The following is a 27016-nucleotide window of genomic DNA, read 5'->3' as shown; positions in this document are numbered from 1 at the left end:
TTTTGGTCTAACACCAGAAAGGTGTTTATACAACACCAATTAGTATTAAAACAGCATCGGTTTGATTCCAAACTGGTGTTGTTTCAATACCGGAGTTTTGCAGCGTATGTCCCCTCCACTAATTTTCAATCATTTAACAAAACAGAAAGATAACAAAATGTAAGTTCAACATTTTCTAGTTTCATTTGTATCTTACCAGAATGTATAAAAATTGTATCAATAGACATATCATTTGGACCTATGGTCATTTATTCCTGTTTTTGTCATAGTGTGAGGAATAGACCTAAACTTTCTTGGGGTGGTCAAATTCTTTAAAAAATATCTTGAGCTAGAGAGCAAAACTTCTGATGAACAAAGTTCAGAAACTGTTTATGGTCAGGAATTGTTGAATAAACAGATAAAAGATCAATCACAGTATACGAATTAGACTAGACCAACCGCGGGAGACTAACGACACCCTCCAACGTTGGGACCCTCGGTCGTTATGACGACGCTATACAATTCGTGTCCCTACCGCCGATAGGGTTCAATACGGTATTGATTCACGGTGACTCGCTCTGTGTCCCACACAACCTCGAGGCGAACTCTTTCAATGAGAGAACACATACACTACAGAATGAAATGGTGTTCGCCCTTTAGCGTGTATAACAATGTGTGTTTAACTTGACAAGGTTAATATTTGATCGCTAACCTTTATCTACATCAACAACTACCTCAAGAACTCTACAACAGACAGTGGTGTTTTCTGGATTGTCAACCGATCAGCCTGCCCGGTCGAAGAAACATTTCTTCAGTACAAATCAACTTTCGGCACCCAGCCTGCAAGCAGGGAGTGTGACGGCGCAAAAGGTATATTGATGACCATTGTATTGTGTCATTTATATTTTTTCGACCGTAGTCCGTTTTAGTATACCAGCTTCTACTCCAAACACTATTGTCCCGCTTCGTAGGGTCCCATAAATACCATTCTTTACGACCCCCTCGCCCGGTGAGATTATCAAGCTTTTTGATTGTCTACCAACTCGTTATGCAAAACAATCACCCATAGATAAAGCAATCGATTAAATGTCTATGTATCAGCCCCCTCTCTTGGTTTTTGTATTGATAGATTCAATGCACATTCAGCCCCCTCAATTTAATTGGTCTTTTGAAGATATGTGGGATTAGATAGAAAGGGGAAGAGGTTCTTTTGTAAACGGTTGTGTTATGGTTTCGGATTCGCGTAGAGACGGGAAAGGTTCGATGAGTCGGTCTCAAAGTGTGATAAATTGTAGTCGTACCTTCATCTTTTACTTCCCGGATTTACATGGCTGAACTCCAGGTGATCATTTTTTTTTATTGATTTCTGTCGTTTTTATAAGAAAATGAATACTATTAGGCTTATGTTGTTTTTTTTTAATATATTTTATCTAAGAAAACAACCCTATTTATTGTTCTTAAGGTATGCCTGTAGGCATTCTGTTTGTATATTGATATATATATATATATATATATATATATATATATAAATATATATATATTATGATATATATAGAGTATACGTGTATTTTCAACAATTCCTTTGTTTGATATTCTTGTCCTTGTCGATGATATATATTATTTGTTCTGTTGTTCGTAAAAGTAACTTGGTTAATACGTGTACCGAGTATAAAATTGCGCGACGCAATTAGGCATATATTAGAAATATTACCGCGTTTGCAAGTGTTAAAGATATATTTTATTTCAAAGGTGGAAATGTTATTCACTCTTAATCTGAAGCAACAAATCAAATTAATGTTGTCCTAGCATTATGTTTATTTCACTTCTATTTTGCTCTAACTAATGGAAATTATTACACTCGAGATTTGTGGTGTCTGTTGACGTGAAAAGGTGAATTAAAGAACACGAATAGAATTCCCAAGGAATAGACTAGAGAATCACTTTTCATCAAATTTACAGCAAACAGAACTGGCTTTTGCAGTAAAAACACTCCCTGTCAGACACGACCTGTTGTACATGTTGATAGGCGTAAAAGCGTCCATGTAGATAAAATATTCGTAACAAATTTTATTTCATTCGCACAATCATGAGGGAAATTGTTCTGTCCCTTAAGACTCAACAATTGAATTTATATAAAATAAGACGTGTACACGTTGGTATCAATAATGCATAAAGAATTGTTCATTTATTTCATGCAAGTTAAAAGAGCAATGCAGATAAAATGTCCTATTAAGGGCCGTTTAATATGAAGAGGACGATACTAAATCTAATCGAATTGCTAAAACAAATACTTGAATTCACCCAATGCATGCATGGCAACCGTCTAAACTTCTCTTTAAGAACCGATAAATGCTTGTATTTATCTTTTCTATATTTACAAAGGACCAATTAAAACGTACTAGTAGGTCCATGGTTGTGCAAATAATTGAACTTTACATAAACCGAAGTTTTAATGTCTGAGTAGTGTAAAGGTTGTGGTAGTTGGTGTCAGGCTGTATAAACAGAACATGCACCCCTGGCTCTTGCATTAAAAAGGGGTCCGGATCAAATTACATTCTTAATTTCACTTAAACTAGGACCATTAATAACTCCCCCCCCCCCCAAAAAAAAAAAAAAAAAAAAAAAAAAAAAAAATGAAATAATACCGAGCACTTTAACTTTGCTGACGAACTATATAGGAATTTCTTTAAGGGTATTTTTTTTTGTTCCCCCATTCCACCTAGATCTTCTTTCCATTAATTTTCACTGGAAATTACTTGTTTTACTTTTATATTGTTAATTTGTAAAATGCCGTGTTTCGTGTTTTTTAAAGGTATGGGCATTTATTATATTAAAATCAAATGGATTCCCATATACCGTTTTATGTGTTTGCGGGTTTAGGACTCACTGGTCCCAGGTTGCCCACGCCTTTTTTTATAAGACCGGAGCGACAGTATATATCTAAAAAGAAATGAAATACTCGTTTGCCATTCGATAGACAGGCATAATCTCAATGAGATATAGGAGGTTATAGGTTTCGGACATGACTTTAATTGATGGAATCGCAAGTGATTAAGACTAAAGCCTGTTTAAAAATAGATACGAGGTTTTGCCAAGCAACAAGCGATGCTTTGGTTGATATGTCAGATGATTTCATCATTTTTATATTTTTATCACTTACACTTTTCTACTTGTACTCTTTTCTTCACCGCCTTCTTTCACTCTTATCACCAAAGTATTGATTTATTGAAGAATCACCATGGATACTTCAGTAAGTTATTTGATATGTCATTACACCCCCCCCCCCCATCCATCCCCTCCTCCATGCTTCCTGCCGAATCCAAGTTAGCTTTAGCACCATCCCATGTAGCGTCCTACATTCCTAACAAAAAAAAATCATAACAACTATGAATGTGAGGATAGAATACTAACATCTCACAGAGTAGTTTATTTGTATTTGATATGCATTAATTATGATCAGTGAAAATACTACCCAAATTTTAACCTCATACTTTCCATCACATACTCTATTAAAAAAACTACCCCCCCCCCTTCTCCGCGGTATTCCTTTCAGAAGATGCATTGAATTTAATATACTAAAATAATTAATATCTTCTCATAGATTATTTATCAATTTATCACTTAAAATAGATATTTAAGAGGTTGTCGTTTATAAATATGAAAATATAAAGCCTAATATATCTAGAAACGATATGTGGAAAGTGGTTTTAGCTGAAGGGCAGTATTGTGAGCAACTTGTGTACGAAAATGATTATTTGGTATGATATAAATATCATTAATGCATGGTTTGTGTGCTAACTGTTTAATGTTTCATTGATAAGAATGATTGTAAATGGATGAAGGTATTTATTCCTCCCCCCCCCTCTCTGCTTAAAGAACAAGTGATTTTCATAGGGTCAAAAGTTAACTTGATCTTTACTGCATCTTTATCATGTTTATCAAACTCATGATAAAATGCAACAAACACATAAGTGTTTAATCATATTAAGAATTTCACTCGTATAAAAAGAGAAATTGAATGATTAATGTTTTAAAAGAAGATTGCTATTAAAGGTGCTAAATTCAAATAATCGATATTTTCTTCATATTATAAGATTTTAGGTTTCATTTTGCTATAGAAAAATAAAATGATTCTGTTAAAGCTAATGACAGAGAACACTAATTCACTAACCCTAAATCCACTTAAAGAATGATGTTATGATGCTAATGAAAGGGGATTTAGAAAATTTCATTGGTTTTTAAATGAAGATTTGATCTGAAGTGCCAAAAGCTAGTCACTTGGGTTTTCTTATTACTATTTGATTTTGGGATGCCTGTTTGTAATACCTTGGTCACATTTGCTCTACGGTGGCCGTACGGCGAGTCGAAAACAGTCGTTTTAACATTTTTTTGTACCAACTTCATATAGGTGGTTTGAATTAAAATTAATAAAACGGCTGTTTTCGACTCGCCGTACGGCCGCCGTAGAACAAATGTGACCAAGGTATTAGTTCAAAAGCAAATCCAGATCAATAATAGGTTTTTCTGTTGAAATCAATGATAACTAATACTAATGCCAAACCTATGTTACAATGAACTAATCAAAGTCGAGTTCGATTTTCTAATAACCTTTTTATGTATACAAATATACCGCGTGTGAAAGATCTGCACCTATACAAACTGTAATTTGCTCCAAGCATGCATGGGTGGGGGCGCTTATGTTCATTTGTTGTTTTGCGTTTGATATTATATACTTTTGTTTCATAGTTCTTTAATTATCTAGTATCTTCATTTCATAAACAAAATGATGATAATATTTCTGAAAATATAGTTGTCCACATTTCCCCCAATTTAACCAAAGCAATCAATACAAACCATATTTTAAGTGGTGCTAATTTGATTTGCATTTTTGGCATTTTTAAATGACAACAGGTTTTATGTGACTTGGTCCCGTTTGATAAAAGTTGTTGCCAATAAGGTTAAAATGCGTTAGCAGCTACCATAAAACCAAACAAAACCATGAAATTTAACTCCATATATTATTGTAAAATGACAACTCGTCATTGATCAAACTTATGAAATGGGAACTAGTTTGCTGTGCAAACCCTTCACTTGAGAAAAGTGCGGCCTGAAGTCCCCGGCAGTGTGTCTTTTGCGCAGAAGGTTCGTCTGACATGTCTGAAATTGCAAGTTGTATTTGTGCTGATCTTGTGTGAAGACCCACTTGTTGATATAAAATCAAACGCAATAGCAGAAATCAAGAGAAACTTTGAACCAATCAGTGGCAGCCAGGTCTTGCGTTTGATTTTAGATGCGTGTTTCAAGGCAACTCTTTCTTCAACGGGTCCTATAGTCATATGACCCAAAGTTGAGTTTGGTTTATTCATTAATTATTGATTAATTCATTCATTCACTTATTTATTTATTCATTTATTTATTTATTTATTTATTCATGTATTTATTCAGTCATTCATTTATTTATTCATTTATTCATTCGTTTATTCATTTATTTATTTATTTATTTATTCATTTATTTGTATTTTTTGGTAGGGGATTGATAGTATTATAGTCACACTACCAAGCCATCGCAATCCATTTATACACTCCCTTCTTACCCCCCACTATTTCTCTTTTCTTCTCTTCTTTTTCGTTAAAAAATCATAGGGGCGTCCACCCCCGAAGAGAAAAATGATAAGGACTCGTGTTAATCCATTGCATACCTCCTTTTATTCTTAACAGAATTGGATGGACACATTATACGGATGGGCACCATCCACGATGAAACCAAAACTAGAACAGGTTCGTAAAAAACAATCTTTTATCTGTTTTCTAATTTTACAATTCTTTTGCACCCAACTTAAGAACCCTAACCCCTTCCCCCAAAAAGAAGCGTTATGTTACTGTCATATTGTACCTCATGACAATATTCTTATGTTTTTATACGCCCCGTCCCGTTTCCAATAGTATGGGGGCTTCAAATATTTGATAAGTTTTATAGTTACTAATGAATGATTCTCATCTCCGTGGTAGATAGGTAGTCCCTGTACCCCCGATTAAATACATTTGCTTTGCTTTAACATTGAAGATCAAGAAAAAGTATACCGTCGTTAAAAAGAGCTATACAAACAGGATTGGCATTACTTTCATAAAACTGACAATGATTAACTTGAATAAAAGTCTTTTTTTTTAAAGAGGGTGTACCTTTGGGGAGTGGGGTTAAGATTGGGGCACACGAATCTCTGAAAATTAACAAGACTGTCTTTCTTTTAACGCCCAATAGTTTTGTCACTTAAAAATGAGTCAATTTATTTTGGGATGTTTAAGCAAGCAAACAATTTAGTAACTAACGTAAAAATGACTTGTTTCTTATCAGGCCAACACGGGAGGTGGTTCTCATATAAAGAATTAGGAACAATAATTATTGTTGAAGATTAATATCTGTGACAAAAAATAAGGGGGCACTGAGCAGAAAATATGGGGACAAGTGACATGATTGAAACCTTTTCAGCATTGATATGTTAAATGAAAATTCTAATGCCCAACCGATAGCCTTGTATAATGATAATTTTATTCCATACTTGATTATTATAAATATGATTTTACCATTCTTTTCCAGCGATCGTACGTCCACCACAGCGGCTATAATGGTTTCAGTGCGCTAGATAGAGTCGGAGTAGTGGTGAGTGTAACATTTCGTCAAATTTATAATTCTATTTGAAAATCACTTCTTAAAATTCATAACGTTCTTACTGTATGTCGGATTATTTTTCAAACATTCTTCGATTTGATTCTCTGAGATTTCTTTGCGAATTTGTTATTTGTGTTGGAATGCCCCTTTAGATTCTTATATAATGGCATTTAATGTTTGTTTTCATCTTCCAGGCTCATGAGCTTCATACTGGTGATATAGTCCAGCTAGAATCGAGGGCTACGGGAGGACTTCTTCGAGTGAACTCCATCTCGGGAAAAGTAGATTTTAACGGCATATATGGAAAACAATGTAATTATTTTCTTCAAATGTTTATTAATAACCAAATATGTACTTTAGCATTTGGCGGTAACTGCTGTATTATTAATTCCGCAGTAAAAACCCAGGGGTGGATCCAGGATTTTCCAAAAGGGGGGCACATTTTCCCGATGAAAATTTGACAAGCAAAAAAAAAGAAGACTTATCACTTTCAAAAGGGGGCATACTTTGGTTAAATAGGTATTTTTACAAATTTTTATTATGGCTCTTTAAAAGAGGGGACACGGGCCGACTGTGCCCCCCCCCCCCTGGATCCGCCATGTGGATCCGGTGAAACCGACCCCAGACAACCCAGTCTATTACGTTATTTCCAATGATATACCTTCGGTCAGTTTGGAGTCTGTTTCATTGGCGTGATTTTAGTATGCCTAAACTTCACTTGTATATGTGTGAATATGCCTAACTGATGTACTCCGTATCATTTGGACATACTAGTATTATTAATTGGTATATAATGTTAATCTACAAACCTTACGAGAAAAAAAATTCAATTGACAAGCAATGTTCTTAAAATATCATAGACCTATTCTACATCCCCTCCATACCTCTCTCTATCACTCTTTCTTTCTCTCTTAGGCACCCCCCCCCCCTAAACACTTATTCTGGTTCCTATCGAAACTCGTTTGAGCACTTCGTTCATATTTACCTTTTCCTTCTTTTTTTTCATTTAATTAACATACTATTCATGCTATTTGTGACGTAATCTTTCTTGTTTTCCAGCCCAATTCATCGTAAGGAGTGAAGTTGATGGTAGCATTACATTACGATGCGTTTTGAACACATCCAACTTCCTCATCCTAAGAAATGGCATCCTTTACGCAAATGTAAGTGGAACACCCTTTGCCTTTCAAACATATTTTCTTGTCAGTTTTCCTACTACCCCTTTTCATGTTTGGACGTTTAGCATTAATTAAGTGCGTTCATTCCTAGCGTTTCAGTCAAAATTGTATTGCTGTACACATGCGTGGCAAAATTTTGCAAACACCCCCTAAACGAGTTTTTCTCTGTGTACAAAATAATCCCCTAAACAAGTTTTTCGCGGGCTTTATTTACACATTTTGGCTCCTAAACAAGTTGTCGCCAGAATATGACCCCGGGGAAAAATCTTGGGGGAAAAAACATACCCTAAATACGTTTGGCTAGTCTTAAAAAAAAGAGCTTTGGAAAAATGACTGCCCCCCCCCCCCCGGGCATTTAGCATGTCTATGTCGGATCTGGAAGTATCGTTCCAGCCCAATGGAATTTCCATTATTACCAAATGTGAAAAAAAATCTTAAATTTCCCGTAATTTTTTTTTTCAAATGGGGATAAAATGAATAATGAAGCTGGAAAGGAAAGAAGAAGAGCTTGAACGTATTATCTTGGCCCTGTGTCGTGTAACGCTGTAATCAATTGAGAGAAAAAAAATGACACCACCGTTATAGGTTGTCTTGCTCCATCCCGTCCCTCTCCCCCCCCCCCCTCCATCAAAATACCCGTGTATTGATATTAAAGTTTGATAATTATCTTATCATTGTTGTCTTTAATCTTACAGGGGAAAGGTGATCCTCAGTGCCGATTCAAATACCGACTCGCTGAGGGAGGAAGTAGCTATATGAGGTTCGAATGTCTTCACAACCCAAACCGCTTCATCTCCGTGCATAAGAAGTCGAACGGCAACGACGATACCCGATCGGTATACAGCATGCGATCGTTGAGATCGTCCGGAAGCGGGGTCGAAGGGCAATTTCGGGTCGTCATGGTGGTAAGTAGAAAAAAAGCAACATAAATTTTAGACAGAGTAGAAAACAAGGGTACTTATTGTCATCTTGATTTACAATTTGAAATATATAATCGTTTGTTGTTATGGGTTATGCCTGTTAAATGTTTTAATGAGATATAAAATAAATGATTAAAATAAAATAGAGCTAGACAGAGTGGAAAACAAGATAACTGTTTTATTGATTTTTTTTATATTGATTATAATGGCTTTTGATTTCGTTTTTTATGCCAAGTCAAATACTTACGAACCTAATAGTTCTGTCAGTCTTTACCTTGGCGGTTTTGTGGTAAAATGCATGCCCTCCAAATGTTTTCACCCTTCTGAACATAGCATGGAAAATAGAAAAACAAGCAAGATGTATTATGACTATTTGAATTGATGAAGACAAATCATGGACATACGTTCTGTCATACCTATAAATATCACTCCAAAATATGTATTGGCCATGCAGGCCAAAAAAATGCTTTCTTCAAAAAATACTTTCATTGCTCAGACAAAAATCTGACCTCTCAGTAAAGTGGGGCACAATGCTAATTTGGGGCAAAACTCGTGGTAAGCGCCCCCCCCCCCCTCGTCACACCCTCCTCTTCCAGAGCATGCACGCACAAAAAGACCCGCCAGACGAAAGTCTGCCTAAATTGAGCCTTTGCCATGAATCTTGATGCAAAATCATTGTATTTTAACATAGTTGTGATTTTCGCATTCTCATTTAAAATGCTTTGAAATTTTTCAGACCCATTGCTGACATGTATGATTGCTTAGTGTTTTTCTTTTCTTTCTAACAATTCCAGGGTCGTACCCCTCAGGGCTATGCGTCGTGATGTCATTTCCAAACCGTTACGAACGTGACAAAAGGATGTTATAAATTATGACTTTGTAAATGCCCTTTATATGGGACTATACGGAAAAGACGGTTAGCGGTCACTTTAAGTTTTACGCTGACATCACAAATCTGCATGTTTCGTTATTGTGAAAATGGGAAACAGTTCTAGAATCTTATCGAGATGATTAACTAGGATGACGCCCTAAAGTTTGGAGACTCGTATCTTATCATCATTGTGTGCCGTTCTGGAAAATCCTCAATTCTGACAGCTCCTGGGAGTCAACTCAGAGTTTTGACTAGGAATTACTTCGAGTCAATGCAACGCGGAAAACTGGTCATTTGTGCCGTTCTCAAAAATTCTCAATTCTGACAGCTCCTGGGAGTAAACTGAAAGAGTTGATCGACTAAGAATTATTTCGAGTCAATGCAACGCAGGAAACTGGTCATTGTGTGCCGTTCTCAAAAATTCTCAATTCTGACAGCTCCTGGGAGTCAACTCAGAGTTTTGACTAGGAATTACTTCGAGTCAATGCAACGCGGAAAACTGGTCATTTGTGCCGTTCTCAAAAATTCTCAATTCTGACAGCTCCTGGGAGTAAACTGAAAGAGTTGATCGACTAAGAATTATTTCGAGTCAATACAATGCGGAAAACTGGTCATTTTTACTCTGAGAAGAGTTTTTTGGTCACGTTTGACACCAAAGCAAGAAGAATGTAGAATGCAGACACGATAACTTTGCATGTATACGTTTATTCACTTAGAAACAACTTGCTTTTATTGCAGAATAGTGAAATTAAGGTTAAATAACCTTTTTGTACACTGTTTTTGTTGAAGTTGACCAATAGCCATTGGTTTGTTTTAGCCGTTATGGCGCAAGTATATAACCCTTACAAAATACAGATGATATGTATTGCAACAATTTTTTTAATTGCAGAGCAATTATGCAAATTATTTTGAGACCAAATCCTGATCACTCATGTTGCCTCTCGTGTTTTCTTTTCGTGATGTCACATTGGGAAACCCCGAAATGTCCCCATTTTATAATCTGGTATACCATGTCATACAGTAGGCCTATAATCTTTGAAATTCAAGTCGACTCATGCATGTCACAGAACAACATGTTTGGTTCTCAGATGATCTGAATGCTTTAGGATTCTGTGGTCAATTTTTTTTCTTTATCTCGGGAAAGTCAAGGATAGCACAGATTTCCACCAGAATGTTTCCCAACTATCAGCTAATATCTGTCAATCTTTAGAAAGAAAAAAAAAGATCGTTTCGACTGCTTTTTGTCAGCTTTAGTCAGATAGCCCTATGTGATCCCGAGAAATCTGTCGCCCTTCCTTCAAGTTTTGCTGAATTATAAATGCTTTTGTTTTGTAACAATAAGCCAAGAAATTACAGTTAATTTGGTATTAAAAAAATACAATTTGAATTTTGCAATGCCGACAGTTTTTGTGCAGTGAGCTTAGGTGTTTTTTTTTTAAGAAATATTTACAATTTGTTACAAAAATTGCTGCATGATTGACCCATAAATATACGCATATTATTTTTGTCAACAAATTCATTTGCCACTGTGAATACTATTTTATATGAAGAAATGTATGTATATTGAGTGTATTTTTGTATATGTCCAAAGTCTTGCGTATAGTTCACACTGGCCTATAAATATATGTACAATATGTAATTTTGAAAAATAAAGTTGAACACTGTTCCAAAAAGAAAAGGAAGTTGTGTTATTATTGCAACACTCTAACGCTTTCGTAATCATTAAAGAATCTCAGTTCTTGTTGTTGTAATTGTACGAACTTGACCCCCCCCCCTTCTCTCTCTCTATCTCTCTTCTGTATCTATTTCTCTCTATCTAAGTACCTCAATGAAGTGAAAATGACGAAAATGATTATGCCGTGTATTCACGTTGACACCGAAAATAAAAGTGTTATCCAATCCAAAGTATGATATACCACTTTGAGAATAATTTATTAAAATCGTAAAGCACCACACATGCAGCTTTATCAAATTTATTGTGATTATATCAAACTCTTATTGACAATTAAAAAAAATAGGAAACAGCTTTGTCCGGTGATGTGTGATATTATGCATTTCCATACTTACACTTTGTGCATAAACAGTGTGTGTAAAATGCACTAGTAAAACTAATTTCAGAACTGGAATATTTCCTAAATAAAAGTTTACTTTAAAAAAATGGTAAAAATTGCCTTGGTGAATATGTGTCAACCAAATTTCTGGTAGATTCAAACAATAAGGGTTCATTTTGACAATTTTTGTCGGTCGGACAAAATATTAACCAACGCAATTGTAATTTGATCGATCTTTTTTAAGAGTGATATCGAATCGGACAGAGACATTTATCTAGTATGCCAAACAATACTATTGCATCAGTTATCTAACTCATAAATTAAACGGTCCTTCTGACCCTTTTATAAATTCAGCTTTCAGCTAACTTCAATAAAAACTAGTCAAAGACCGGAGTCAAATCGTCAGTGATATGTACAATAATTTCAATATTTACAATAATTCAATTATGGTAACAATCTGTACATTTGGCATGTTTATGGCGAATAAAATTACAATCTGCATACATAATATGAACTTTGAAAATTACATTTTCCCTTCGTAACATGGATATCGAATATATATTTCTGATTTGAATAAATGAAAAATAGAGGAACATACTCTCTGATCATGGCTTTATCTTAAACTCTGTTTGAATACACGATTTATACCTTTTTAATCGAACACTTTATTACGCCCTTGTTCTTTATAAACAAATTACGAAAATGTTGATAAATAAAAGCATTATTGGAAGATTTTTTTTTCTTTTTGGGGGCCACCAATAGAAAATACATATTTAGATAATGTTTGAAAGGTAAATCAGGTATAAAGGGCATTTGGAATACGTGTTAATGTACGACAGGTTCGGCGGGCAGAGCCCTTTGAAAACAACCCTATTCGGCGGGTTTCAGTAAAGTGAATGCAATGAAGTCAGTTGAAACTTTAAAAAAAAAATTCTAAGAATATGATCCTCGTTCGCCATTTTACTGAAATTGCAATTGCACTTGGTTGCTATTTTTATATGTATACTACAGTCATCTTACGATTTCATGTGGTTGGCATCGCAGAAGGCCGTATATACTGAGGCCGTAAGGATACCGTAATATTATATCGTATGATGATCGTGAGGCCATCTAGCGATTTTTGAAAAGGCGATCGTACGACGCCCATTCGCTATTTGAATTTACTCCGCGCTTAACAAATCGTAGAACCTACGATTATGGCGAATCCGTACGAAAATCGTACGATCGTCGTATGCCACCTTAAATATATTGTACGATTATCATATTACGACCACCCCACGGGTATTTTACGATGACCGTACACAAAATGTGAACAGGGCATAAATAACGCCGAGGAACTGAGCTATAACTTCTCTCGTCTTTTCATTCCCGTGGATCACCTAACGTCATTTTTGATCGGCGGCAAGACGTTTCTTCTTCCTGTTGGCAAGGACTCCGACGTCGGTTCGGACGACGGTAACATCGACAACGGTTTTAATTTCGCCTCTCGACCTAGGTGGTCGGTTTTATTTTTACGTCGTCCGAATTCGAGGTACGATGTCGGCTCCTGGATCTCGGGAATATCTCCGTACGATGGAGGGGGTGTGATCGGTGCAGTTTCCAGCGGTTCGACAGCGTTGCTGCGACGATTTCCTGATCGACGAGGAGAATGATCAGTGGTTATTTCGTCATTCCTGGAGATGGTAAATGCGGTCATCGTTTTGCTTCTTGGACTTTCTGAATCAGCGCTATTCCTGGAATTAAAAAGAACAATTAAAAAATGCTTATCTCCTGCTTTCTTCTTGGTTTCATCCACTGGCGTATTGATGTGAGGGGGGGGGGGGGCTTTGGGGCATGGACCCCCTAATTTTTCCCAAGGGAGAAAAGAAATTTAAAAAAAGGGGTTGATATATGATATGAACTTCTGAATACTATGTAAAAATCTATCACAAAGTCAGATTTTGTTATTCAAAAGGCCGCTCAAAATTTTGCTCGCTTGGTTCGCTTTCTTGCAACTTTTTTTTGATAAGTTTGCCACATAGACCACACATGTCCCCCTCATTTTATTTTCTCTCATTACGCTCCTGGTTTCGTTATGGATGTCAGTGGTGGATCCAAAATTTTCCGTGGGGTGGGGCGTTTTTGTTCCAAAAATTCTGACAAGCAAAAAAAAGGGGGGTCTTCACTGATATCTTTCTCTCTTTCAGAGTTTCATGCGCATTTAACTCAAAACTCTCCCACAAAAATTAAAATGTGTAAAAGTGCTTAATGTTTTCCTACGTTCTTTGCATTATATTTTTAATATTCAACACCGAATAAATTTTAAATACATACGAGAAACAGGATGCCCAATTTACTTACATTTGCAATGAAGTCGAGGTAGGGTTCGAAGCTTCGTAGGTGGGGCTCAAAGCCGATTTCCGATGTGACCATTTATAAAAGAGACACCCAACGAAGATGACCACGATGATGATGGCAGCACTCACACCCACAGCGATCATCCAGACCCTCGTCGAAATTTGCCCTATAAGATAAATTATAAGCAGAAGAATATCATAAAAATAATGATAATAATAACTCTATTTACCCAGGGTAGCAACCTTTAGTCAACCTTCTAGCGAACCCTGCATAACATGATTATGTCACCCTTCATTCCTATACGTCGAGCGCCTGACAAGGAGGCATGAGTTCTCATTTATGAAGTCTCTATAGTATGGCTCGAATCCACGACCTTCATAAGGGAGCTCTATACATTTGCAAATCAATTTATTGTACAGTTGTCTTCCTTTTTGGTCCGTGTAGAGACTCATCCCTGAAAAGATATTACGACATTAGAAAACTGCGAGTCAATACAATCAAAATACATGAAAGGTATATCAACATGACATTGGCAAAAAATATATCTTCAGTTATACTGTACGAAGTCGGGTTTAAATCGCGCCTTTTCCCATTCGATATCATGAGTCACAAGTAATACGAAGATGAACATTTTCTTCATAGAGCATACCGATCATGACAATATAAATGTCTTCTGGGCTCCGTCTTACGATTGATCGTAACTCTATGGAAATCCATCAGTGTCATAATTTTGTCTATACAGGAAATGTGCAAAATGTCCTTTGTAAACAAAGGAGAACACACCAAACTGTCAAGAAATCAATGAATTTATGGATATACATTCAAATCTAGAAAAAAAAATCGAGCAAACATGCATTGTATAATTATGTTGACTTTGCTGGCTTTCATTGGTTGCGATTGATCGGATCAATCGTAACTCCTTGTAAGACGGGCCCCAGGTGTTAATGAAGTGAAAATTTCTTCTTATTTTACTTACTGCATCCCTTCTCTTCGTCCGAGTTATCTCTACAGTGATCATAGCCATCACAGATCAGATTCTTTGCAATGCATCGGTCGTTATCACAATGCCAGTCACCATTTTCACATCCGTATTCATCTAATAATAAAAAGGTAATGAATTAAATCAACAATGAAATGAAATGGTGTAAAGAGAGAATAAAACGTGTGGTTGCGTAAAGTGAAGTGATTTTAAAGAAACATCAAATGATTCATCGATTAATAAATAGAAAAAAAGCGATTGGCCAAATTGATCAAAGGACATAATTCTTGATCAATAATGATTATAATCTATTAATAGTTATTTATGATTAACAGAGTATCCCCACAATGACGTCACCATGGAGGACGTAACAATGAGACATCTGATCATTGGACCCCAAAAAACATTGATCACGGTTTGATGCACGGAGTTTTAATGTTTGTCCTCCAACATGGCTGCATGAGGGAACTATTTATTAATAACAATGATTAATAATTGAACTCTCCGTTGAGATATTTATTCCCCTTCACATCCTAAGCCGACATCAGGCGTCCATAACACAAGCAAAGCGACTGATCATGATTGTTTCTTTTTTTTGCAATGTAATCAATATTAATTGTTATGATTAAGTGCCTAATATACGCTTTTTGTATGGACACTTGTGAAATACGGATCCAAATGTCTTTATTCGAATACTTCAAGACCAGAGTATATATATTTCAGGACCTCGGTCTACCAAAGAATTCCACAAGATTCCAACTCTTACTATGAGAAGCCGACGACTTGGAGGTTCTTATCTTTTTTTAAATCAACTGAGTTTTCAATAATGAATCGATGATGATGGTTACCATGGTGAAGATGAAACTACTGTTCATAAAGGATCGTTCTGTTGTTCTTCCTCACCTGTATAGAAGATGGAATAAACAAGTTTAAACCCCTCAAGTTCGGCGTTCGGCACACTGTCGGAGATGAACCGAACGACGGCGAAGGAGTTCTCGGTTGTATATCGTCCCACGTCTTGTCCGCAGAAGAAGCCGAGTATTTCCGAGTTTTGAGCGCTGGCGTCACCGTCAAGGAGTTGAAGATAGTCCCCGCTCGCTCCGCAGTCATTTGCTGTGATTGAAATGATGTTGACGTAGATCATGACTTAAAGGGACACTTTACGAACGAAACAGTATTTTCAGGGCACTTAACTGACAAAATGAATAGCGCCATCTCGAGGCGAAATTAAGATAGAAAGAGCAAGTTCAACGACGGGGCAGCTGCGGCTGCTAAAACAGTTACATTTTAAAAAAGTTACGTTTGGCTTAATGTCCTCTTCAAGTTCTGATGAACAAATCCTGTTGGTGATTTTTTTTTTTTAGTAGTACGAGCCCTTTCACCAAATCTAAACAATGAAGAAATATGTGTCGTACAGCGCACAGAGTAGGACTCAAAGTACAATTTTAAATCAACTCTTTGCGAAACAGCTAGAGCCCAGTTGCTTCAGCGTCTGCATCTAGTGCAGTACATGCCAAAGTTAGATACAGATTCTGAGACTTGATATTTCGGATGGTGATGTTAAAGGTAGGTCTCAGACGTAAAGACCTTAACAGACATAAGTTATATCTATTTTACAGGCCTACGTATCTACAAACTCCCATTTATTGACATGATACGTGAACCCACAAAAGGATTATTTTATGTCATCAAAATTATCGCGCATCTTTTACCATCTTTTTGGGGAGTTGTCAACTAGCAATCCGATAGCATGCAAAACTACTTACATGGCGGGAGGTCATTCTCTATGAGATCAAAGAATATTCTTTCATGCGCCCTTGATGCGATGATGGTGATGGTGCAGTATTGTGAATTATCATAGCTTCCCTGTGGGTAGGACTCGTGGGACACGATGGTCCCACCTTTCTCTGTCAGTGCCTCATGAGACAGGTCGCAAACTGGGAGAAAATAATAAGAAGGAAAATTAATCGACAGACAACATTTTGAAACTGAAGACGGACAGTCAACCTGCTTGAAACGTCGAATCTTCTCATCTGCTTCTGTTCTACAACTCCACTCGCCGACTCAAGCCTGCCTTCTAACATCTCTCCAACTCGAGTCTGCTTTCATCTATACAAGCCTCTCTCGCCTCTCCAACTCAAACCAATCTTCTACTAAAGTCTCTCATCGTGCCAACTATATTCAAGTTTTTTCTGCTCTTTCTTGCTTACAGTCCTTTTTAGGACTACACTCATTTCTGAAAGAGATGCACCACTTTCTAATTTCCACTTTCTCGCCTTTCAACTTCACTTCTTCCTCTAGTCCTTTCCATTACAACTATAATTACAAAATGGTGTACCGTAAATCAGCTCCGCGAATACTGTACAAAAGGATCATGAATTACCTGTGAATTTTCTCGGTAGGCCCAAATTGACAGTCAAACCCCTGTAGATTACATGTTTTACGATTTCACCGTAAGATAAAAGTTACAGAAGAAAGTCGCGTTGCAAAGTTGACCGAAATTTACCGTAATTTCTTTTGTTATGAATCCCTTTCAAATTGCTGTGTAACTTAAAAGGTGGAGAGAAGCAGCTCTCCACCCTGCCCCTCAAAAAAATTGAATAAATAAATAAAATTAATAAAGCTCTAATCAGTTTATCAGTGTTTCAAGATCAAGAGCCGTATATTTCATCAACATTACAAATTCATGCAACATTACATTTTGAAATCACTGAAATCGGCGCCCCGGGGGGGGGGGGCACTTCCATTGACGAGTGGATACCATGTGTGAACATGGGGTTTCGAAAAGTACCCTAAACAAGTATTTTCCATGTCCTGAAAATGCAACCCTTCACAAGTATTGGCGTGTGAAACCCTACCCTTAAAGGACAAGTCCAATCCCAACAAAAAGTTTATTTGAATAAAAAGAGAAAAATCAAACAAGCATAACACTGAAAATTTCATCAAAATCGGATGTAAAACAAGAAAGTTATGACATTTTAAAGTTTTGCTTAATTTCACAAAACAGTTATATGCATATCCTGTTCGGTATGCAAATGAGGGGACTGATGACATCGCCAACTCACTATTTCTTTTGTATTTCATTATATGAAATATGAAATATTTCCATTTTCTCCTTATTGTCATGAGAAACAAGATCTCATTTCTCCATGAACATGTGGAATTACCATTGTTTGAACATATTTGGTCCAACCAAGAGGGACCTTATTGTCAAATCTGTGAAAATTGAAATATTGTATAATTCAAACAATGAAAAACAAAAGAAATAGTGAGTGAGTGACATCATCAACTCTCTCATTTGCATATCACTGAGTTGTGCATATCACTGTTTTGTGAAAAATGAGTGAAACTTTAAAATGTCATAACTTTCTTATTTTACATCCGATTTTGATGAAATTTTCAGTGTTATGCTTGTTTAATTTATCTCTATTGATTCAAATTAACATTTTTCTGGGGTGGACTTGCCCTTTAACAAGTATTGGAAACAAAACGGTACCCTTGACAAGTATTCCCTGAATTGACCCCTATGCACTGCCATTTTACCGCACTCGTCGGCTCATTGGAATTCAACCAACACAGAAAAAAAAGAGGAAAAGGGTAGACAAAGAGTAAATCAATTAAGAACAGACGATAAGTTTTCTGATAGATGGGGCATACACAATAGACTGCAAGACAAGGATGAACCGAGAATGGACTAAAATGGATCTTAAATCTTTTCAAACGGAAATGGCATCCATAATAAGGAAGCCAATATTTGTCGACTTTATATGGTATCAGCCTAACTGATATTGATTTTGTAGTTTAAATCCCTTTAAGTGTTCATGGGCGCCCTCATTGACGAACATGGTACTAATCTGGACATTTATCAATAAAAGAGTGTAATACTGAGCTGTATGATCACAGAACCTCCATGACCTCGATGAATCTTTTTTTTCTTTTCAAAGAATAGATTGTCATAATTATTTTAAGGGCAGGGTCTACATCATAAATCAGGGTAAAAAATAATGATCTAGCTTCTTTGGGGCATCGTGCTATTACTGCTGCAACAATAAATAAAAACCAATTTTATATCTCCTCCTCCTAGAACAAATTACATTACAAATGTTGTAATTGGGGTGAATTGATAAAGTCCTATACACCCATATACAGGGGGGGGCTGTGATTATGTGGACTGAATCCCCCACTTTCATTGTGCTACGTGATTGCTTTCACTGTTATCTGTTGTTGCTGTTTTCATTTTTCATTTCATTTATTGATTTGTATGCATGGGTTCAGTCTCATAAAGAACTTATATACCATTAGGGTAATTTGCCATTATGGTATGATAATTACAATGGTAACAAGGCTCAGCAGCCAATCAAAATTAATAATCATCGTGAAGAGTTTTGAAATATTAAACCCACCGCACACCTTTTTGGCCCGACTGGCTTATACGACTGACCTCCTCCCAGTCAATCAGGCATGGTCTAGTTGGATCGTTATGGTGTTCGGTGGGCTTTGAATCAGTACTGAAATGAGTTGGAATCTTATTATACGCCAGACATACCGCATGGCAAAATATTTTTGAGAAAAAAATCTGCGAGTGAGCGAAGTGGGCGAGAAAAAAATACCTATTTAATACGAAAATTGTTTTTTTTTGTGTGACAGAATTTGGCGTACGGTAGTATTCGGAAAAATAATGCCATCTTTCCCTCTATTTTTTTCAATTTTCCTTCTTTTTCTCCTTTCTCCTTTTTTTCTCCTTTTTTCGTGGTCGTTAATCTTTTGGGGCATGTTCTCAAGCCCCCCCCCCGCACCCCCCGTCTGTACACCAGTCACTTTAAATGTATGTGTAAAGTGATTTTTTTTTTTGTATAAACAATCTAAAACAATGTAATTACCAGAGAATTGATTGGAGTTTGAATTGCCACCATCGTCTTGAAATCCAGTGTCTGAATCTGCGTACTCAGCGTAGAATCCCTTGAAGACATTCGACGAATCAGAGCGGAATCGCACGAACATCGCAGGACCAGTCGACGATATCTATGGGTTCAAGAATTAATGTAGAGCTTACACATTCAAAACTTCAAAGATTTGAAATAATATCCTGATCGGCTGTGGTGAGAATCTGATCTGGCGAATTATTTTCAATCATGGATGTTTCTTTTTAAGTTGCAAATGATTTGATATAACTTGTTTTTTTTTAATCTATTTACTCCCTACATGTTTTCTAAACACAAATCATAATCAAGTAAATTAAACAATAACGACTAATTTACATCATTTAAAGTGAGTCGAAAACAGCCGTTTTAACATTTTGTACCAGCTATTGTGGTTTGAATAAAACGGCTGTTTTCGACTCGCCGTGCGGCGGCCGCGCCGTAGGGGAAATGTGACTGCAGAAGAAAGGACATAAGTGCCTTGGCCGCGGATCGAACTTCAGTGTGTGTCTTGTCAAGAACCTTAGACCACTCGACCACGGCACCTCCAAATATTTTTCATTGCTTCGTATCTAGCGCCGCTCTAGGCGTCGTTTTCATGATTCATTTAATTTTAAACAAGGACTGTTAATCACTTATCTTACAAAGTTAGTCATTGAATATCCTGAAATTTTCAGCCCATTCCATGCTTCGGGACAGGTTTTACATCATAAAGAAAAAAAAAACATCAAGATATTTTATTTCGATCGGGCACGTAGTCAAAATAAATTTACATGTAATATCACAAGACTTATCCTGAAAAACATACCACTTCATCCTCCACATTATAACTGATTTGGGACATACAAATTTATACAATCTTATAGTAATGAATTCATGAATTGGAATAGTGATAGATGCATTTGTGGGGATTTACAAAAAGATGAATAAGGACAGGCTAAAGTATGCTATTAACAGTATTACTTTTGGAAATATAGCATTAGAAATTATGACGACATAAATCATCGTACCCATCCACCTTACCATATTATCTGGCAATGAAGACCCGCAGTAACGGTCTAGTAATTCACTGGTTTCTGTGTCGCCATCTCGAACCTCCACATAATCATAAACACAATTGATGGACTCCTCCACGTCAAATGATGGAAATCGGAGCTGAATAATAAACAGGATAAGAAAGTATAAAATACCATGCTTTTTCTGGATTTCTTTTTACGTTCTGAACCTCATTATAATTGTCTATATTGTGTTGAGGTCTACTGCCTGTTAATGCAAGAAGGGATTTCAGAGCGTTGTGGCCCAGTGGATTAGTCTTCTGACTTTGAAACAGAGGGTCGTGGGATCTAATCCTAGCCATGGTGTAATTTCCTTCAGCAAGGAATTCATCCACGTCGTGCTGCACTCAACCCAGGTGAGATGAATGGGTACCTGGCAGGAATTTATTCCGTGAAATGCCACCGCGCTGTAAAAGGTTGCGGGGCTAAAGCCAGGGTAATAATATCCAAGTACTTTGGAAGCGCATTTACAGGGACGTTATGACATTATGTGATATGCGCTATACAAGAACTGCGTTATTATTATTATTATTTCAAGGGGTATCAGAGTTGACAATAACTTGTCCGACATGCCGATACTGGCTCAAGCAAATAAAATCTGCTGTTAGCAAAGTGTCAAATGGAAAAGATAACATCTTACTCGATTTCATTTGAAGAATGTAAATTGGATTCAGGACTTAAAGAAAAGTTAAAGAATATCAATTAACGTCAAAGCCAGAGAAAGACTGATCATACGGGTTATTCGCATGGGCAGAGTTGGAGAATGGAGAAAGAGTATCAACTGCTTAGGCCTACTCCTAATCGGTTGAAATCGAGTAACATTTCATATTTTCGAGTTACGTTTGATTCACTTTTTTTGGGGGAGCTAGTCCATCTTTTAGCTTACCAGTATGGTATTATCTGCCTTTCTGCTGGTCACGATGTACGTACACCGTAAACTATTGCCGTAGTAATCAGGAAAATTAGGAGAGTAGAAGACGCCATGTTCCTCGGTGTAGGTGTACAGACAGGACCCGAGCGCAGGAGTCGGTACAGGTTCTAGGAAAAGACATCAATGATGGAAACAAGAGAGAAATCAATGAGCAAATTGCTTTAAAGGGATCGGTGTGGAAGTAGAAGAGCCGTGGTGTAGTGGTTCTGACTCTTGCCTTGAAAACAGAGGGTCGTGTGTTCGAATCCCACCACGGTCTAGCGTCCTTGGGCATGCAAGGCGTTAATCCACACTTTGCAACTTTCGACCCAGGTGCTAAATGGGTACCCGATAGGATGCGATAGCCTATTTAGTATGCCCAGCAATTGAGTCTTGGAACTCTTGTTGGAATGCTCCCCAGGGATTGGAGAAGGTGTATTCATTGTATACGCGCACGCAAGGATCCGATGACCGGGGTAATAATATGCTGTAAAGCGTTTTGGGCCATTGTGGGAAAAGCACTAAATAAAAAATAGCTATATCATTATTGTGAAACATCATTCAGGATATTAAAAAAAAAAAAATCTCTTGCATGCAGCTAATGCTGTGATCATAATTACAAACTAAACAGGAATCACCCGAGATTTTTAACCTAATCGGTCGCTGCGATAATGATGACAAAGGTCTGCTTATATGCAACACTGAAGTCTAAGGAAAGAAAATTATTACTTATTGTGAAGAATATAATAATGCTAAAACAAACTTTGGCATGGTTATTTTACTCACTAGCAACATGTAGGTCCCCACACCTCATAATTTTACAAACTTCCACAAAATTACTAAAAACCCTTTACGGGCATATTTATTCATAAAACTTTATCAAAAGAAGTTATCCACTTCAGGTTAAGCCATCCATCATTTCACGAGGCATGCATGGAAGTTGTGAAAATGAATTGTCTCAGCACAGAGTGCATGACTTTGCAGAAGAAGTTGTCAAATTTATGTTTAAAATTTCATCAAATACATCAGGAAGGTAATTAATGCAAGATTTCCCCCCAAAGAATCTTCATGATACATTAACGTTAAGAATCGTTACACCATATATCATTTTTGTTTGTTTGTTTGTTTTCCTAGGAATGTCCGCGTTGCTGTCGCACTGTTACATAAATGTGAATATAAAATGAAACTGTTTATCCAGCTATGACAACTGACCCTGCTGAACCACCCTTCAATAAGTTTCAAAATATTTTAAGCTACAATTGAAAAAATAAAAAAAATATTTCAATACAAAAAAGACAAGGTTATGCTATGACTTGAAGAAAAAGAATGCGTCCTCGCGGAATCTAATTATGACGATGATACAGATATAGTTTGTGTGCTTTCCAGTAGCGTACCGTGAACCGCAGGAGACAAAGCATTGGGGGGGGGGCAGTGCATTGTCTGTGAACAATGCTTTGCCCCCCCCCCCCAATGCTTTGTCTCCTCCGAGTCACGGTACGCTACTGGTGCTTTCCCAGTTAGTTTTCTTTTTATTCAAGTATTGAAGATGCAAGAAATTATTTAATAATGATGATGATGATGATATTAATAATGATGATAATGAAAATAACAACAATAATAATTGTTTTCTGTTTGGTTAATACAAGTACTTCTTAAAATAGTATGTTTTAACACAGATTTGAATCGGTCGATGTATGTTATTGATCTGATATTATCATCATGTGGTAGTTTGTTTCACAAGTTTGGTACACTTTTCCCCAGCACTCAGAAGTTTAGTGGGATGTTCACTATTTAAAACTAACCGGCATAATCTAGAGGGACGTCGGTTATCTCGGCTCGAAATCCGGTCTTCTGAATCGACGAATCGGTGTGAAACACGACATAGAGCTCGTTGCCGGTGGTGATGGTGGCTGGTGGGTTCTGCGGCCCGCAGAATCGCCCCAAGCTCGAGTCGGTGTCGGACCTGCCGTCGTAGATGGCCAAGTAGTCAAAATTGCATATGTCGAGGTCGTTCGCGTTCTCGAGGGTGAAGGAGGTAAAGAAAATCCTGACTCGCCGGTCTAAATGTCAAATTTCGGATAAGAAGGAATTATATTTTGCCTACTAAAACAGCGTAAAGAACTAATTGATTACAACTTTAAGTGGGATATACAGTGCAATGATCGGTGGATATCAACAAGAAAATTAGTTTCAAAATTATTTTCAACAAATTATTTTAAAAGTCTTTTAAAAATCGTTAAGGTGTTTAAGGAGAAGTTCACCCTGACAAAAATTTTGTTGAAAAAATAATTTGAAATATTGGTGAAGGTTTGAGGAAAATCCATTAAAGATTAAGAAAGTTATTATAATTTCAAGTTGTTATTTGTGACTTCATAAACGAACAGCTGCCCCATATGTTATGTCATATAAAATGCATAAATTTCATTTTTAATGGTTCGTGGGGACTTATTTTTTATTTTCTTTTTAGGAGCGTGTGTGAAATGATATTTGTATTGATAAAGTTGAAGGTGCGATATAAATCATTTTTAATTTTCTGAAAAAAATGACATTTCATTGATTTTTAACCATACTAAGGAAAGCTGCTCGCATATGAAGTCACAAATCAAATAATTAAAATTCTAATAACTTTTTTATTCTTTGATGGATCTTCCTCAAAGCTTCGCCAATTATTTTTTTTCCGTTATCTTTACAATAAACTTTTTGTCAGGGTGAACTTCCCCTCAATTATCTTAAAGATTCAATTCAGTTGGAAAGAACACGGTGCAGCACATTGTGCCCCACGGTCTGTTCACTGTGTAGAACACCGTTAAATTTGAGCATTTTAACTGTGTTTATAGCCTTCTATATATGGACACACACTGTGGATATTCACAATGCAGAGGTGTAGTCTACCGCTTTAATCATTATCTTCTCACTGTTAAATTTGAGCATTATTATAGTGTTAATCACATTTTCAAATAGTTTTCTTACTGAACACACTTTTACCACACTGTGAACACACTTTAATTACATTGTGTGACACTGTTATTTTCAGCAGAGAAATAATGCAACGTACAGTGTTATATTTGACAAAATAAATTTCGCGGTGATTAAGGATAATTATTTTATGGACATTAAGAACTTTAAGTCTTTTGACATATTATGAATTAAAATGCATTAACAAGATATATTCAAAAGAAGAAAAATTGAATTATATTGATCGAGGAAATAAACATATACATACCCGTTGGAGCGACCATGTGGTAGACGCAGTCGAGGTTTGTGGGATAAACATCAGGAAAGTAGGGAGATGAAATCACATAGAGTTGACCCTCGTTACCGAGCTGGACCTCGCCATCGGAGCACGGTCTGACGTACTCGATCACCAGAGCAACGACAACCAATATCCAAGAAACGAACAGCGACAACGATGGGCTTGTCGGTTTCATTCTGTTGAAGAAAGGAGAAGAAATCAGTGACGAATGTTCCGTATGATATAGGCCTGCTTTTTGTTTATTACCATTAGATTAGCCTACATGACACACAATTCCATAACAATTCTCATAAATGACAAAAATATAAAGAGAAAATAATTGGATATTGCATGAATGAAAGTTCGGTCTTATTTCAATTCAGGTTATCAAATTTCAATCATCAATTGTAAAAATACAATAGAATCTTGACGGCAAATAATGAACAGAAAAGCTAATAATCATAAACGTTTGAGTAAGATAGAGAACAAACTTCAAAAAGAAAAATCCTTATCATGCATTAAGCGTGCAAACTTTACCACTCTAAAAACTGAAATGTTAAATCAACAATATTGAAATATAATATCCAAATATAATATTCAAATGTAATATCCAACCATGTTAGAGCTGAATCCAACAATTTAAGTGTTGGGTCAAACAATTTAAAGTGGTAAGTGCAACATTTAAGAAAGGTTGTCACTCCGCCATCCTTTCAATAATGTTATATTTCAAATTTTAGAGGGAACATATTTTATAGTTGTTATTCAAACTGCATTTTAAATGAATGAGTGAATGGAATGAATGAATGAATGAATGAATTAGTGAGTGAATGAAATGAATGAATGAATGAATGAATGAATAAATTAATGAATGGATATAACAAATGATAAATTATTGTTAAGGAATATATGTTCAAGTTTGCACTACAAAACGTCGATTACTTTGGTTTGAAAGTTAAATTTGGTTTAACCTCTCATTCAGGTTAGGATGTAATAAAGTAACAGGGAGGCCGAGGTGAGATGATAAACAGGAGGTGCGGTAGCTCAGACGGTAGAGCAGGGAGTTCGGATTCTGGTGACCCGAGTTTGATTCCCAATTTGTGCGCTAGTGCCCTTTGGAAAGGCATTCATCCTCAATACTAGGTCCCTCGGAGAGGACCTTAAGCTGTCGGGCCCCTGGTTGCTTGCTACAAGCATTCATGCTTTCTTAGCAATCAGGTAAAAAAAATCACCACCATAAAAAATCACTACCATATATGAATCTTTACGGTATAATTGCCACCATGCCTGTAAAGAATATTCATCTTATCCAGGCGACATGTCTTCAAGTGAAGTCGTTAAAACTGATAAATAAGTTGCTTTTGATATTGATAAGATGAGCCCAAAACGGACAAAGACAAAAGGATGAATTAAGTTGATGGATGATTGGCAGTAAACCTGAAATACAGTCGATATTCCTTTTGAACTTTCACATAGCGATGAGACACACCACAATGCCGCCGAAGATTACAAATAGTTTGCTTACCAAATCAGATGGCCGAAGCACATTGGTCAATAAATTATAGATGGCATCTGAAAACGTCAACAGACACGAAATTGCAATATAATATGATAACCTGACTATCAGAGTATCACAAACAAAATCAGCGCGACCAGAGGCGTGCGTGACCAACACGATGTACCTGCAAGACTTGTCATAATGGAGCGACTTGAAAGGAAGCAGCCGCGGGGCCTTGTTCGCGCAACAATGGCAAGATAATGCATATACTCGGCCTTATCCGTGCTGAGGCATCAACACTGCGATTTATTAGAGAATTGAATAAGAATAGAACATCAGTCAATGGGGTAGAGTGGGACAGGGAGAATGGGAGATGACAAAAGGAGCCCAGTGTTCGTTTTCACTCTCTCACAAAAGAAGAAT

At 36.6% G+C, this 27016-nt stretch overlaps 2 protein-coding genes across 6 annotated transcripts; one reads left to right on the top strand and one right to left on the bottom strand.

The window, feature by feature from the left end:
• The first annotated feature begins 528 nt into the window (after nt 1-528).
• On the top strand, nt 529-11334 carry LOC129254174 (uncharacterized). Of its 4 annotated transcripts, none has more exons than XM_064094907.1 (8): nt 584-849; nt 3195-3229; nt 5698-5757; nt 6575-6637; nt 6841-6958; nt 7706-7809; nt 8520-8729; nt 9539-11334. In XM_064094907.1, the coding sequence occupies exons 2-8, from the start codon at nt 3218-3220 to the stop codon at nt 9566-9568; spliced, it is 597 nt and encodes a 198-aa protein (XP_063950977.1). In that variant the 5' UTR covers nt 584-849; nt 3195-3217; the 3' UTR covers nt 9569-11334. The 4 variants fall into 4 exon arrangements, with proteins under 4 accessions (XP_063950978.1, XP_063950977.1, XP_063950975.1 ...); XM_064094906.1 differs by lacking the exon at nt 584-849 and adding an exon at nt 1133-1321; XM_064094908.1 differs by lacking the exon at nt 3195-3229 and having other exon boundaries at nt 529-849.
• On the bottom strand, nt 10393-27016 carry LOC129254175 (tolloid-like protein 2). Of its 2 annotated transcripts, none has more exons than XM_054892635.2 (11): nt 26621-27016; nt 25090-25295; nt 23669-23926; nt 21843-21994; nt 20925-21056; nt 19863-20004; nt 16749-16919; nt 15886-16095; nt 14980-15099; nt 14007-14169; nt 10393-13399 (listed from the first exon to the last, which is right to left on the bottom strand). In XM_054892635.2, the coding sequence occupies exons 2-11, from the start codon at nt 25292-25294 to the stop codon at nt 13042-13044; spliced, it is 1911 nt and encodes a 636-aa protein (XP_054748610.2). In that variant the 5' UTR covers nt 25295; nt 26621-27016; the 3' UTR covers nt 10393-13041. The 2 variants fall into 2 exon arrangements, with proteins under 2 accessions (XP_054748610.2, XP_063950974.1); XM_064094904.1 differs by lacking the exon at nt 26621-27016 and adding an exon at nt 26533-26608.

This window comes from Lytechinus pictus, chromosome 2 (assembly GCF_037042905.1).
Source record: "Lytechinus pictus isolate F3 Inbred chromosome 2, Lp3.0, whole genome shotgun sequence".
NCBI lineage: Eukaryota > Metazoa > Echinodermata > Echinoidea > Temnopleuroida > Toxopneustidae > Lytechinus > Lytechinus pictus.
This window is presented reverse-complemented; position numbering and strand designations above follow the sequence as displayed.